The 16,016-nt window shown below is 35.6% G+C and overlaps 1 protein-coding gene across 1 annotated transcript; it reads right to left on the reverse strand.

Annotated features, from left to right (window-relative positions):
• Positions 1 to 11,731: 11,731 nt before the first annotated feature.
• Positions 11,732 to 15,691, reverse strand: LOC115980573. The gene is made up of 4 exons (XM_031102809.1): positions 15,191 to 15,691; positions 14,612 to 15,034; positions 12,848 to 14,304; positions 11,732 to 12,674 (listed from the first exon to the last, which is right to left on the reverse strand). The coding sequence occupies exons 1-4, from the start codon at positions 15,689 to 15,691 to the stop codon at positions 11,732 to 11,734; spliced, it is 3,324 nt and encodes a 1,107-aa protein (XP_030958669.1).
• Positions 15,692 to 16,016: the final 325 nt, after the last annotated feature.

A 16,016-nucleotide genomic window follows, 5' to 3' on the forward strand; every position in this document is an offset into this window, starting at 1 on the left:
AGCTCTCTCCCATGTCAAAACACCTTTCACACACATTGATCTACAAATTAAAAAGCTTTTCTTCTGCTACTACAAATCACATTGATCATTCTACAAATTAAAGCTTTTCTTCTTCTTCTTCTTCAAAGGTAACTATTCAAACCTTTTTAATTTTTTTTTTGTTAGACTTGGCTATATATATATTCAAATCTTTTACATTTGGTAGATATATATATACGCATCACTTTTATATTGTTGATGAGTAATGTGTTGTTTGTAATAGTAATTTATTATCATTATTATTATTGTTTTTTGCATTTGTTATTTGTGCTTTGTAATGGGTTGTTAGTTGCAATGTGTAACATGTACTCTACAAGCCAAAAACATATAAGTGGAACGGTCGACCTCCATACGCTACTTCCCTCAATGCGAAAACTAGGAGGAAGGTGGCTTAAGTCATGTCCATATGGCTCCCACTTAACCTACAAAAGCCACCAAGTAAAGCAACCACATTCAGAAATTTTCCCATAATTTGCATAAAAATAGCACAATAGTGGGCAATGAAAGACTTTTTGAAGGACATAAGATGTTATGGACATATAAATACAAGAATTATACTTGGTTGGGTCGTGTCGTAGCAATTTGATTACGATATGCGGAAAGCACATGCGTGGGAGCATTCTTTGTAGTCATCGCCCCTGCACACCTACAAGCAGGTAACATCACATGGTCATTAGTCGTTTATGTATAAAAATGTGGCATAATACATGATAGCACACTAATTATGCAATATATACTTACTTCATAGCAAGAGGAATTGGTGGTAGTGGTGGACCATAAACACCCTCAGGTTGGGGCACCATCTGTGAGGACATATATGGGAACCTGATATATATTCACAATTGGACCAAAATCAATGGTCCTCCAATCTGCTTTGCCTTTTTGTCGGTTGCATTGCACAGCTGTCTGTACAACCAGGATAAGGCTGCACTACCCCAACTATACTTGCGTGGATTACGAAGGTTCTGCATGAACTCTAACCACATGAGATGGACCCTATCTCCGGACTTGTCAATAAATACCATATTCCCTAGTAGGGCTAGGATATAGCAACGAGCGTACTGATGAACTTGAATCTCATTGGCATCCGGAGGCAGTGGTTGTTTGATTCTTTCGACAAGTGCGGGTATCGAAATCCTTTGACCTTTTAGCACAGTTTGAGGGCCATTTGGAATTTGAATTCCAAGCATTTCAGCACACACATCTGTCCAAGTTCTTTTACTGAGCCCAACCATTGCCTCACCCTCGATGGGCAACCCCATGATAACTTCCACATCTTGCAATGTGATCGTCATTTCACCATGTGGTAGGTGGAATGTATGGGTCTCTAGGCGCCATCGCTCTACAAATACAGTGATCAATACATGGTCAAGCTGTATGGATGGGACCAAGTGCAGACCTTCTAGACCAAGCAACCTCACAATGGCAAGGACACAATCATCTACCATAGGAACTCGAAGTGCCAATTCTTCATGGCGACTTCGACAATCCAGTATGCCAGGAGGATCCTGCAAATATTATAAAAATAGATAAAAATCTGATGCAAATATTTAGTATTTATGGCTAATTAGAGTTGTGACATGAATGCATAGTACAAGAAAACTCATGCAATTACCTGTCCCCTAGGGTTCCACAGTAACTCAGATCGATGTTTAACTTGTTCCGTCAATACACTATGATCAATGGGTCCAGGATCTATCATCATGCTGCAAATGTAACATGGTCACCAAACTTCATTTTTCAATTTCATTTTCATGTAGTCCTTGACATAAGGAAACAATTTAAGCAGAAACCAAAAAAGAGACTACCCTATAAAACTCTCAAGAAATTATTTTTCATTATGGAGTATTGAGAGAGTGGTAACAGAAACTTGCATATTATCAAATGATAACTAATAGACAACTAAAGCATGAGATCACACTGGTAAAGGCATATGGCTCAAGGGTTTTAGGGTCCCAAATGTAATTATGCAAAGGCAGGAATCTAATTAGAGGCCACTTCAAGATACAAAAACGCAAGCAAATCTGCTCTGGCCTAAGCACGAAAAAGTTAAGAAAAAGAATAGGAAAAAGCCAAAATGATATCATATACTAAACATGACTGATAGTTTGGGCAGACAAATATCTCAAAAGGGAATTGCCATCATCCAAAACTAAGTAACTAACGAGTAATCTAAGAAACCATGCTAACAGACAATAATATACACTAGAATTTGTTTAAAAGTTTCTCTCCACTCACCCTACTCTTTTGCATTTTATAGATGGTACCCAAGTGTGAATGAAACAAAAAACAGTTTAAAAATTCATTGGTTTACATTGAGACCAAGCAAATGCCAAAGTTTAAAGACCATTTCCACTAGCATTCAACTAATAAACTAAGCAAAGTGCTAACATTCTCAGAGGGTATGACATTGAAAAATAAGCAATACCAAACTGAGTAAATATTATTTACATTCAGAAGAAAATGGAAACATATTTCAAATCTAATCCCACTACCAAACAAACATCCAAAAGTTCATAAGCAACTTTAAAATGCACATTAAAAAAAAAAGCATACCGTGATTTAACTTTATATAATTTGGCTGTGATCAAGAACTATATATATATTAATAATAATATTTTCTAAATCATGAACAAATATTAGACAAATTTCATATGCACCTTTCTGTAAAGGTTAGCTCTGAAGGTCATAAAATTATTGAGGAATTACCTGCTAGCTTCAGCAATAGGAGCAATGCCCGAAACAAAAAAAAAAAAAAAAATGATGGAGAGAGAACGAACAAATGAAGAGAAAGAAAAACAAACAAATGAAACCCAAATCTCCAAATCACTAAACCTAAAAAGCAAATCAAAACCCATTTCATTTCAGCCAATATAAAGAGAAAGAAATCGCATTTAGAGAGGCAGAGAGAGAACAAACTTGTTGGTTGAGTTGGAAAACGATGGACGGAGAGGGACACCGGAGAGAGACACCGGAGAGAGAGAGAAGTTTATCGAAGAGAGGAACGGCGTAGGCGAGTGAAGTCGATTATATCAAAGTCGGATTCCCCTTTTTACCCCCTGATTATAATTTTAAACCTAACTTGGAAGACGAGTTTATGGTACTCGACTTTCATATAACGTTTTTACTGCAACAGGAAAGTCGAGTACAGTAAACTCGACTTCTTGTGCCTTTTTTTTTTTTTTTCATTTTTTTATTCCACGTCAGCTTAAGTATTTGCGGGAGGGTCCAGTGGTATTGGCTGGAAGTCGAGTTTGAGATAATCACCTTTCAAAAACAGTCTATCTAACTAAATAAGTTTGAGCACGTGCTGTCCGGCTAAAATTTTTCAGAATTTTCACTGTTTGGCAAATTTTGCTAGTAATTTTGCCCTAAAAAGTTTACTACTCAGAGGAGAGACATAGCAAGATACTCACTTTTTCTGGCCTCAATGTATGAGAGATATGTAGTGGGGCTCCGCCTTTTATAAGAGCACCAGCATCAGGCGTTCTAAAAGAATACTATTTTGACATATCAAAAAGTTATTTTTTCTATTTTGATATACCGCATATAAGATATTCTATTTTTTTACTACTTTACTTTTATATTCTTTTTATATTATTTCTTTCTTCTTTTTTAATTCTTTTTTTTCCTCTCTCTTTTTGGTTCCCAAGTCCCAACGCTCTCATACAAGAGAGAACATTTGACAAGAGCATTAGCATTTGGTTTCTAAAAATATCTCATTTTACTATTTCAAAAGTTACTTTATTTATTATACCATACAATTTTACAATACACCCAACATCCCAAATTTTATTTTTACATACAACACATTAATATAATATAAATTACACAATAAAATAATATAAAAAAAACCTATCCTTCTTCTCTCTTTATCTTTGTTCTCTCTCTAATTTCTGTTTCTCCGTTTCTCTCTCTCAACCACCCACCACCCACCAACAACCCAAACCCAAAACAACCAGCACCCACAGCAAAAACACATACAACACAACAAAAACCTAAACCCGTGGCAAACCCACATACAATCCACGGTAAACCCACCATACAACCCATGGAAAACCCATATACAATCCATGGCAAACCCACTACCAATCCATGCTGATCTTTACTGTGATCGGATTGCATTTGTAATTGTTGTGATTCCATTAGATTTAACTAAAAAAGTAACAGATTTGAGGTATTTGGTTATTTCCTAAACATAAAAGGGGAAATTTGTTAGTTTCAAAAATAGGGGGAGAATTTGTAAACTACACCAAACATAGAGGGAGGAAAGTAATTTTCCCCTATAATCTCTTTACTAGATCAACAATAAAATCATAAGAAATTAAAATAACATAAGAAAATATATATGCTCTTTTTTTTTTTTTGTCTAATTATGTGCATGAAAGAATATACTAAACATCGTCTACTTCATTATAAAAAGAAAAAAAATCAAATACTTAACAGCTAAAATGTGAAGAAAAATATATGTTAAATTTATCAAACTCTAAATTAGTCGAATTTTTTATTGCATCATATAAAATTATATTACATAATATAAGAATGCTACTAAATTAAAATATAATAACAAAACAACTTAACATATATAATCATTCTTTTAATCTCAATTTTTTTTCTTCCAATTCGTAATATACACGTAGTTGCGTCTATTTTCGGCTTTAATTTTCATTTCCCTTTTTTATGCCTATTTTACAAAGATTGATTAAATTTTGATCAAAATGAAACAAAACGTATTTCATTCCATACATATTTCGTCCCATACATTACTAACTATGGATCTATCTTGTGGGTTCGAGTTAGCTCAACTGGTAAAATCTTTGATGGTTGTATAAAAGATCTGGAGTTCAATCCCTGCCTACACCAAAAATTGATTGGTGTCTTGGTCTGATGATAAAGAGCTATCATTAAGAACGAATACCATAAGTTGAAACTCTCTCTCTCTCTCTCTCAAAAAAAAAAAAAAAAAAAACTATTTATCTATCTTAACCCATCCAAAATTTTTATTTTGGAGTCCCCAATAATATAAGAGTTAACTCCTAAAAAGAAAGACTAGCTAACTCGGTAGCCTCTGAAAAAAATGGAACCCTGAAAATAATTTAATTTTTAGTACCCCCCTCCCAAAAAGAAAGAAAGAAAAATACTGCTAGAATAATGGTTAGATTACACATTTTTATCATTCTAGCACGCACAATTAATTTTGTTTTAATTGGATATTATGGCTATTCTATCAATAAATGCATATTTTGTGTATAATCTTAAGATAAAAAATTGAAATCTAAATATTTTAATAGATTAGATACTTATTAATCTCTAATTGTCCTAAATTTTTGCAATTATGAAGGGTATAAAAAAAAAATCAAACAAGAGATTTGTAAAAATATATATCCAAAAAAAAAAAAAAAATCGAACAAATCAAATAAATAAATAGATATAGATATAAGATTACAAGTATTTTGTAATCCTATACTCACAAAAAACTTGTAATCTTATTAAAATTTTGTAAATTTGAATATACTATTGAATGTAATTACCATTGCTTACGTTGCCACTCGGTTAGGGGTTTTCAGTTTTCACGAGCAAGAATATTTACAAGTTGAAGGAGAAGCTTGATTAAAGATAGAATGTCATTAAATTGTGAATTTGAGTACAAGTCCAATAAAATATATATTGCATCTCTTTCATATATATATATACACATATGCACATATATGTATAGCACATGTATTTTCACAAAATTATTCCTTTTAGTCTTGATCTTAAGTCAATTTAAACAATTCAGTATAAATTTGTTAACTTCACTTTGACATAAACTGAATTTTTTATTATAAAAAAAACGTTATTCTTTTTACTAGGTTCATGGATTTCAAATCATTGGGTCTCTCTATATTTCATCCTCTCTCAGTATTTACAATGTTTTCCCTATTGTGTTATTGTTGATGAAGTGGGCATTTTATTTCCTTAGTCGCTCATGATTTAGACTTTAGTGTCTACAATATTGTGAGGGTTGCTTATTGTGTCTACAATAGTACTATTTAGTTGCGCGGCTTTACACAGTTTGTGCCTTTATTAAAAATACCTAGTTATCTAATAATATGTATATATACACACACTTTTAACCAAAAAAAAAAAAATGCATCAAATAAATATATAGTTAATTACTACTAAATAAATTTATAATCAAAATTAAGTTAAGAAAAATAAAATTTCCATATAATTTTGTAGTATTTGATTTCTTAATAATGTTATTTGTTATTCCTTCTAGTTGTATTGTCTTGTTTAACCCAATTTATTGAGTAAATTAGCCATATTATATATTGATAAAGAGATGTTAGAGGAACTTAAATACAAAAATTTAATAATAAGTAATTTTTTATCTAAAAAAGAGAGAATAATAGATTTAAAGTTAAAAAATTATTTACGTAATATTTAAAATATTTAAATATATAAAAAATCTCATTTCAATTTTTGCCTTAAGCCCCAAAATGCATAGAGCCACAGTTGGGGGATTTAAGTTATAAAACAGGTTCTTCTCAAAAAAAGAAAAAATGAAAAAAAAAAAGATTTTAGAGAAACTTGAATACAAAAATTTAGTAATAAGTAATTTTGCATTTAAAAAAGTGAGAATAATAGATTTTAAGTAAAAAAAATTATTTAAGTAATATTTAAAATATTTAAGTATATTAAAGGTCACATTTTAATTTTCGCATTAGGTCTCAAAATGCATTGAGCTACACTTGGGAGATTTAAGTTATAAAACATGTTTTGTTTTTGTGCAACTGCTAAATTGACAAGTTGTCAATATCAATGGTAGACAATAAAATTATATAGATATATTGGTAATTAATAAAATAATATTAGTGATACACCCATAACAATTTATCATTCTAAGAAGTTGTGAAAATGTGTAAGTCTTCGCGCTCAAGGTTTTCAGAACTGGACCGGATTGGGAGGTTGGCCATGAAAATCGAGAACCGAGATAAAAGCCGGTTTTTTAAGCATAAAGAACCGGATTTTTTGTTAATTCCGTGAATCCCTAAAACGGGGTTGGACCGCACGAACCGGTGAGAACCGTGCGGTCCAACCCCTTAGCAATTTTTTTTTAAACAACTTAAGACAATTTTATTCTACTTAATTAAATTATCCATCTCTTACAAGGAATAAAAAAAAATTATAATTAAAATCTTTTAAAGATATTCAACTTTACTTCAAAAATTAATCATAAATTTTAATGTTTTCATGGTTATTATTTTATTTTATTAACTTTCTTATTTAATTATTAAATATATGCTTGAAAATCATTAAATTTCCCTCACATATATAGATAAATTGTCAATTTTGCTAGTTTTATAAATTTAATATCTATATTTAACATTTAATTAATTATTAAATTAATTATGACGTCATCATGGTTCGATCCCGGTTCGATCTCAAAAATCTTGAACCTCTCCCTTTTACGGTTCAATAAATGGTCCGGATCTGAAAATCTTGTTCGCAGTATTACTCAAATATAAATCAAAGGAGGTAATAGAGGTACCTGATGATAAGGCACATTCCTCCTCCTCCTTCCATGCCGATTGGGAAATTAATGCCATTAGGCACTAGCTAACATCGAAAATAGTCATCCGGGCTTCAATTCTTGACTATCTATCAAGGCTTCAATTGTGCAGCCCACAATCTTCCAAAATGGTCTTCCTTTGCCCAATTCCATGGGCTCTTTCCTCCTGAACTTCTGCCCAATTCAAGTTTATCTCCATGTTTGTTCGTGTAAAAATAAAGAAATAATGTATGGGTATGACTCTCCTCCATTGAAATTAGAGACCAACTCGAAAATTTATTGAGGCATGTAAGAGCCCAGCCCATTAAATTCATTCAGGAAGACCCAAACCTCGAACCAACAAAAGATTACAGATATGGAAGGCCTGTAACTAGGCCCAAAAGACATGCCTTTTTCCTAGACATGGCAAACGGTGGCAAACGGTGGGGTCAGGTTGTATTTTCACATAAAAATTAATAAAAATATAAAAATAAATGTCACATTTTTAGGGAGAACGAACCAAATCAGTCAGGGAATGAAATTGCACTTAATATCCCTTTTTTTTTTTTGGTTCATTGAAAAAAACAAACAAACCAAAAAAACATAAAACTTTCATATTCTTCCAATTTCAATAGTTTTGAGCATGACTAAAATTTTTTACAGTTATGATAACAAAATTTTCCATATTAATAACACACAGTCAGAATGCTTTTAATTACAAATTTACAACTTGAGAGAGAGATAAACTAAAAGGAGCACAAAAAAAAAATATATATATATATATATATATATTTTAAGTTTACACACTTCAGATTCAAAGTTCACTAATGATATGGATTTTTGGATTTTTTTCATTACTTTAGTTTTGTTTTGTGTTAGTTAGACTTAGTGTTAGTAACTTAATCTTAGTATTTAACCCTACTACGTAGTGTTAGATGTTTAGTAATGTAGATATATATAATTGTAGATGCTTTTTTTTCTTTTGTATTTTTTTTTTCTTTTAATTAACTCCTTAAAAATAAATAAATAAATGGGGGCATGGCCACTGCCACTAATGGCTACCAAATGGTTAGATAGTGCTAGTGTAGTCACTGTAGTGTTTTGTGCCTTTATGTTTATGCACCTAGAACCTTGGCATGTAGTCTAAATATTTTTTAAGAAAAAAAAATTGAAAAAAAGGGGTCGGGTTGGATTTTCCTGCAAAAACAGGTGGGTCACGGGTTGGCTTATTTTTATTCGGGTAAAAAAAGAGAGTTTTGTTTCGGGTTCAGGTTCAGGTTCAGGTTTTACTATGTCTACTTTTCCCTACTCTTCGTAACAGTGTTACTCTTGGACTCAAGTAATTTTTTTGTTCCGCTTTAGTCAACTCAGAAAATTGTTCCTACTCTGAAATCTATATTCCTAAGGTTATAATAGAAAGTGTAGGAGAGACATAATGCAGGCTAAAAAACTCCCTGTGCTTTTTCTAACAAGCTATTGGGAGACTAGACAAAATTTTCAGTTTTTTCTGTTACAGGCTTACAGGTTACAACACTTATAATTGAGGAAGATATATAGGTTTTATACTTTAACTTGGATCTCAGAAAGGTTGATGAGAGAATTGTATGAGTCTTTTGATAACCATTTGTAGATTACGATCAACTAAGTTCCTTAGTTTAATTTTTCTGCAGGACATGCAAATGTCTGATGAGGAACAGACTTCCCTGGACGATAATTCATGAAATGCAAGATGAATATGCCCTCATCCTCATGGGCCCAAATGTATGCAGCATGACTGCTTCAGTTTTTGTTTGATCTTTTTGCTTATTTCCTTTGAGTTCTCTTGTCGTTGATGTTGGACCGGTTTAATATTAAAATGTCATTTTAATAAATTAATTAAATAATAAGTTGGCAAATTAAATGAGAAAAATGAGAGTTTCATGTAGTAAATGAGTCTTAAGTGAAACCTTTTGTGTTTAATTTAGTAAAAATAATCCTACATTGATAAGATCAGTGAGTCCTTATTAATTAATTTTTTTTTTTTTGAAAGTTATTGTGTTGTGAGTGTAATGCATGAGAAATGAGTCCAATACACGTGGATTGAAAAAGTGAAAGAGGAGGGTGTATGTCATTAAGTGTATTGTTGCGGTGTATAATGTTATGATGCATGGATACTCCACTTTTGCTCACATACGAGTATCTAATACGTATTGTACCAGTTTTATACTAGATAAATCTAAGACCTAGACTTATGGCAACTACTTTTACTCTTCCCCATTCTCCATATTTTCACATCTTGAGGAATCAAAATGACATCTTTCAGCCAATTTTTTAAATAAAAAATTTAAGCTAAAAAGTCTTTAAAAGAAAAAAAAAAAAAAAAAGAGATGAAAAAAAATAAAATTCGTTGAAATTAAAATAATAATTTTTTACATAAATTAAACAATTGTTAAATATTATCCCTTAATTTGAGGAAATATATCCTAACAAATAATATAAAATTAATTTACTAAACCATTTAGCATAACCATAACTTCTTAATCTAGCTTTTTTTTTTTTTTTTTTGGATAAGAAGATAGCACTTTTATTCAATCAAAAGAAACAAAGACAGAATCCTGGATGAGGGCTTGTACAATACAAGGAGGATACTCCCCAATCCAAACACAAGAATCATCTAAGCTAAGTGCAAACTTAGCTAAAAGATGGGCAAGTCTGTTCCCTTGCCTTCGAACATGAGAAACATTAACTGAATGAAATTCCGAGCTGATCTGCTGCATGCTAAGACACAAAGAGTCAATAGATGAGGGAGGATTGGACTGACCACAGAGAGCATGTACAATCACCAGAGAGTCCCATTCCAATACAACATTTTGAAGACCCAAATCCCACGCTAGTTGAAGGCCAACTTCAAAAGCTTTTGCCTCTACTTCTAGTGGGCCCAACGGAACATGAAAATGTTTGCCCAACGTTGCCACAATGCTCCTTGCATCATCCCGAATCACAACACCTATTCCTGTAGAGCAACTATGCTTGGATAAGGTGCCATCCACATTAATCTTAAGCACAGAAGGGGGTGGTGGGGTCCAAGTGACCTGAACAATCTCAGGTCTGACTGCATTAGACTCCGTCGTTGCTGCATAATCGATCAGGTAGTGAGAAGCCCATTGAACAAGAGCTTTCGGCGTTTTCCTGGTACCCCTATGTCAGACCGAATTACGGTTACTCCACATCGACCAGGCTATCGTGACCACCAACGTAACCTTCTCTTCATCAAACGATTCTATCATCAATAAGAACCATAACAGATCAAAGAAGGAATGAAACTGGCCCGACCTAAGTGAACTAGGAAGCTTCGAACAACTCCAGACCAGCTGCGCTTTGGTACAAGACCAGAACAGATGACCAGTGGATTCGGTAGCCTCGCCACACTTGTCACATAGGGAATCCTTGAGCACTTTATGGTGGAACAAATTATCTTTAGTAGGGAGAATGTTACGAAAGGCCTTCCAAGCGAAATGGAGAACCTTGTGGGGGATAGGAAGTCGCCATAGTTTCCTCCAAAAACTCTGGTGCGAGCTATCTGATGATGTTGAAGCATTCTGGTCAGTACGATGGAGTTTCATAGCCATCTTATATGCACTACAGACTGTAAAGCAGCCATTATTAGTTTCCGCCCAAATAATACGATCCCCAGGCAGTCTAATACTCAGCGGAATGCCCAAAATTGTTTCGGCATCAACAGGTAAGAAAAGTTGGCGAATGACTTCTTCTTTCCAACTTTTCCTCTCCGTATGGATAAGCTCACTCACCCTAGTATCCTGGTGTAGGAAAATTCTGGGTGAGATAACTTCAAAGCTTGACCCTCTAGGCAGCCATTTATCCCCCCAAATTCGGATATCCTTACCATTACCAACCCTCCAACAAACACCCTGCTTGACAATGGATTGAGCTGATAAAATACTACGCCAAGTATAAGAGGGGTTGCTACTAAGAGCTGCATTCAAAAAGTTGCCATTAATTAGGGAAGTATTTGGCCTTGAGAACCCGGTATAGTAGAGAATTGTGACCATTTTGAAGCTGCCAGCCTTGTTTAGCTAGCAAGGCCAAGTTAAAGTATTTTAGCTCTTTGAAGCCCATCCCGCCACACTCCTTCGGTTCACACAACTTATCCCAACTCAATCAAGCCATCTTCTTCTCCTCACCTTGTTGTCCCCACCAAAATTGTCGTATCATACTAGTAAGCTTGTCACAAAGAGAATCCGAGATCTTGAAATAACTCATAGTATAAGTGGGGATGGCTTGGGTCACTGCTTTAATCAAGACCTCCTTACCTGCCTTTGAAAGAAGTTTACCTTTCCAACCAGCCAATTTCTTAGAGAGCTTATCTTTTATATCATTAAAACTGGCTCTTTTGTTCCTCCCCATAAGGGATGGCAATCCCAAGTATTTTTCATGTTGTTTGATAACCTGTGCTCCAAACCTAATCTTGATCTCCTCCTGGATCTCTCTTGAGGTGTTGGTGCTAAAGAAAAGAGAAGTTTTAGCATGATTAAGTTGTTGACCTGATGCCTTCTCATACACTTGGAAAATCCGTTGTAAAGAATCACAATTAGATAAGGTAGCCTTGCAAAAAATGAGGCTATCATCGGCAAAGAACAAGTGTGAAAGTTTAGGTCCCCTCCTGCAGACAAAAATACCCTCCAGAACCCCTTCCTCCATTGACTTCTTAATCAAAGTAGACAAACCTTCAGCCATAATGAGAAAAAGATAAGGTGATAAAGGATCACCTTGGTGAAGTCCCCTCGAAGGCTGAATGGAATTGCTAATCTTCCCATTAATTCTGAATGAATATGATACTGTTGTCACACATCTCATAATCAAACTCCTCCACCTCAAATCAAACCCCAATTTCTCCATGATCTTTGCAAGACACACCCACTCAACACGGTCGTATACCTTGCTCATATCTAGTTTCAATGCCATCTCGCCCTTCCTCCTTGCCTTTTTCTGGCTTATATGGTGCATAGCCTCAAAAGCCACAAGAACATTATCCATAATCAACCTACCATGCACAAAGGCACTTTGGGTATCACTGATGATAGAGGGGAGAACTTTTTTGAGCCTGTTAGCAATCACTTTAGAAGCAAGTTTAAAGATCACATTACATAAACTAATCAGGCGAAAATTATTAATATTTTTAGGATCTTTATTTTTTGGAATTAAAACAACATGCGTATCATTAAACATGGGAGGAGCAATACCAAAGTTTAAGAAGTCAAGTACTGTCTTAGTAACCAATTGTCCAATGGAAGGCCAAAAATGTTGGAAAATAAAGGAGGCATGCCATCCGGACCTAGTGATTTAAGAGGATACATTTGTTTAAGGGCCGAGTACACTTCACTGCCTTGGAAAGTCATGTTGAGCATCTGGTTCATTGAAGTGGAAACACATAGGTGAATGGCGGCCAATAACTCAGTAAAGTCCGTAGGCCCAGAGGAACAAAAAAGTGCACTGTAGTGGTTGGTCACAATATCTTCTATTTTTTGTTCATCCTTTTGCCAAATGTCATTTGAATCCAACAAACCAATAATGGAGTTCTTCTTGTAACGTGATGAAGCTCGTGCATGGAAATACCGGGTATTTTGATCACCTGCCTGAAACCAGTTCACACGGGACCTTGGAAACCATATGGCTGATTCTCTGTCGAGCCAACAATTCAGCTTTACACGTGTCTCCCTCATTGCATTGATGGTTGCTGGAGAAGCCGCTTGAAACTTAAGCCATTCTAGTCTCTTTTGTTGTTCGTTAATCTTCAATCCCACGTGCCCAAACTCCCTTTTATTCCACACTTCTAACTGATTCCAACACAACTCCATACACCTCGATATCGGAAAACTAATAACAGCCAAACTTCCTTCCTCCCAAGCATTCTTAACTATGTCTTCACACTTTGGATCCTTCGACCACATAGATTCGAATCTGAAGATCTTTCGCTGAAACCGTTTCCTTTGTTTCAAGAAAAAATGTAGCGAAAGAGGAGAGTGATCCGACACCGAGTTTGAAAGATGGTAAACTCGGGCTTCCTTAAACCGTGCAACCCATGCCAACGACACCACGGCACTGTCTAGCCTTTCTCTGATCTGACCCCCATCCACCATCTGATAAAGCCACGTGAACCGTGGTCCCACAAAGCCCATGTCACGTAGTCCACACCAGTTCAACGTATCTGTGAAATTCTTCATTTGCCGTCGTGGTCGTGAACCCCCTCCTTCTTTCTCAGAGACACTAAAAATCTCATTAAAGTCTCCAATGACTAGCCAAGGTACTGTAGACCTGTCTCGAATCACCTTCAATAAAGCCCACGATTCATCTCTTCTTGAAGTTTCAGGAGCCTCGTAAAAACCAGTCAAGTGCCACCAATCTGTTGAAACTCCACCCTTAACCAAAGTGTCTATGTGTGATTGATCTGCTTCAAGTATTTCAACCTCAATACCATCCTTCCAAAAAAGAGCAAGACCTCCACTCCTACCCTTACTAGGTACTACCCAACTGAATCTGAAATTACACTGATCTCTCACTTTCTCAACTTTCTCTTTATTTAGTTTAGTCTCTATAAGGAAGACTAAAATGGGCTCTTCTTGTTCGACCACCTTTTGCAAGGCTTTAACTGTCCGAGGTTCCCAAGCCCTCGGCAGTTCCAACTGATGAGACTCATTGGACCCGGCGGGGCTGCTCAGCAACCTCCGCCGATCCTGAAAAGATTAAACATGTACCAACATCCTCACTTCTCTTCAAACATTTTTCCTTCTCTCACACCTCCGTAGAATCCTTAGACAACACATCACCCTTTCTCTTAGGCTCTTGTATCAGAAACTAGTCATGGTCCATCATAGTTTGGGCTAAAATAAAGCTCGGCCCGGTAAGCTTTCCTTTTCCTTTACCCCGTATTTTAGTTGGCCCTCCTTCCCTCATTGGGCTCTTTTCAACCCAGCCCACATCAAAGCTAAACTTCTGTATATCCATGGATATTAACTCCGTATCCTTTGGTTCCAGACTCACCTCACAGCTCTTCTTCAAATCAATAATAGATTGCCTCGTAGTTTCTGTCGAAAGAACCTCCTTATTTCTTACCTCCATACTGCCAGTTGGACAATTGGGATTTGAATTCAAATTGCCCTGATCCATGGCCTTAATGCCCAAAATTACTCCGGAGAAATCCTCTTGCCTTTGATTATGGGAATCAAGCCCCGTATCCTCCGTACCATCCGTATTAGTCCTCGTTACACCGAAATTTCCCACTGGCGAGATCAAAGAAAGCCCCACTTCGTCGTCCGGTCCCTTCTCCTCCACCATAACACGCCGAGGATGATCCAAAGCATCAAACCCCTTAACTTCCACATAATAACAACGAGAAGGATTAAACTGTGGCTCTCGCAACCATGCCCCAAATTGCTGTTCCTCCAATGCAAGCGACCCCTTACTCTATAACCAAGTTGGACATTCCTTATCATCATGAGTAAACATACCACACCAGTAGCACAAGTTTGGGAGACGTTCGTATTGAAAGGAAATCCACCCTTTCGAGTTCTGTCCAAAAGTGACTCTTCTTCCATGGCAAATTGGTTCTAGAATATTCACTGAGACCCTCACACGCATGAATGTTCCACCCCTTAGCTCCGAAGCATCTCTTGTTTTAACGATTGGCCCTATCCTTTCACCCAAACTGAAAGCAATCTCCTTAGTAAGATGAGAGAACGGTAAACGATAGATCTGCACCCAAAATGAGACCCTTTTAAAGTGCAGGTCTTGGACTGGTACTGAACCATCGTACCGAATAAAAGCCTCTAAATGCCTGTCAAACGACCAAGGCTCGCCCGTAAGAACTTTCTCAACATCCTCCTCCAACTCAAAAGTGAACACCACATGATTGTGCTTAGCATCACTGGCATGAAAATCTCCACTTGTTCGCCACAGAGGTTGGAAAGTCCGAGCCATCGTATCAATGTTCAACGACCTACAAGAGAAGAATTTGGCTGCTAGAGCAAGCCCCTGTATTTTCCTAATCTTTGATAAGTCCATCTTTTCTCCCTCATTGCTGGACAAAGAGAGTTTTTGCCAACTGCGAGTGAGATCCTCCATCCTTGCAAACAAAGACGATACAAAACAGAAAAAGAACCAAGCCCTACTAGTATTGCAGCCACTAGAGGGAACAAATCATCCTCGAAGTGAGGGTAACAAAATACTACAGCAAGGCAAGATAGAGAGTAACCCTACCCTACCCTACCGAGAACTGAGACATTATTCTTAATCTAGTTTTTATTGTATAGTATATAGTATACATGATAATCATTCATTTAATTGTTTTTTTTTAAATCATTCATTTATTATAACTCGTATATCAAGAAAGCTCATGATTAAAGCCGTGCCACACATACGGGACTTTCACTTGCACTAGTTAATAAAT

This window comes from Quercus lobata, chromosome 3 (assembly GCF_001633185.2).
Source record: "Quercus lobata isolate SW786 chromosome 3, ValleyOak3.0 Primary Assembly, whole genome shotgun sequence".
NCBI classification, from domain to species: domain Eukaryota; kingdom Viridiplantae; phylum Streptophyta; class Magnoliopsida; order Fagales; family Fagaceae; genus Quercus; species Quercus lobata.

Bases quoted from the DNA above. Each gene is read 5' to 3' on its own strand.
- LOC115980573 (XM_031102809.1), bottom strand. From the start codon at position 15,691: ATGGAGGATCTCACTCGCAGTTGGCAAAAACTCTCTTTGTCCAGCAAT. The intron at 15,035-15,190 runs GTGAATATTCTA...ACTTGGTTATAG, and splicing joins TCATGCGTGTGAGGGTCTCA to AGTAAGGGGTCGCTTGCATT. The intron at 12,675-12,847 runs GTTACTAAGACA...GATTGCTAACAG, and splicing joins GGCCTTCCATTGGACAATTG to GCTCAAAAAAGTTCTCCCCT.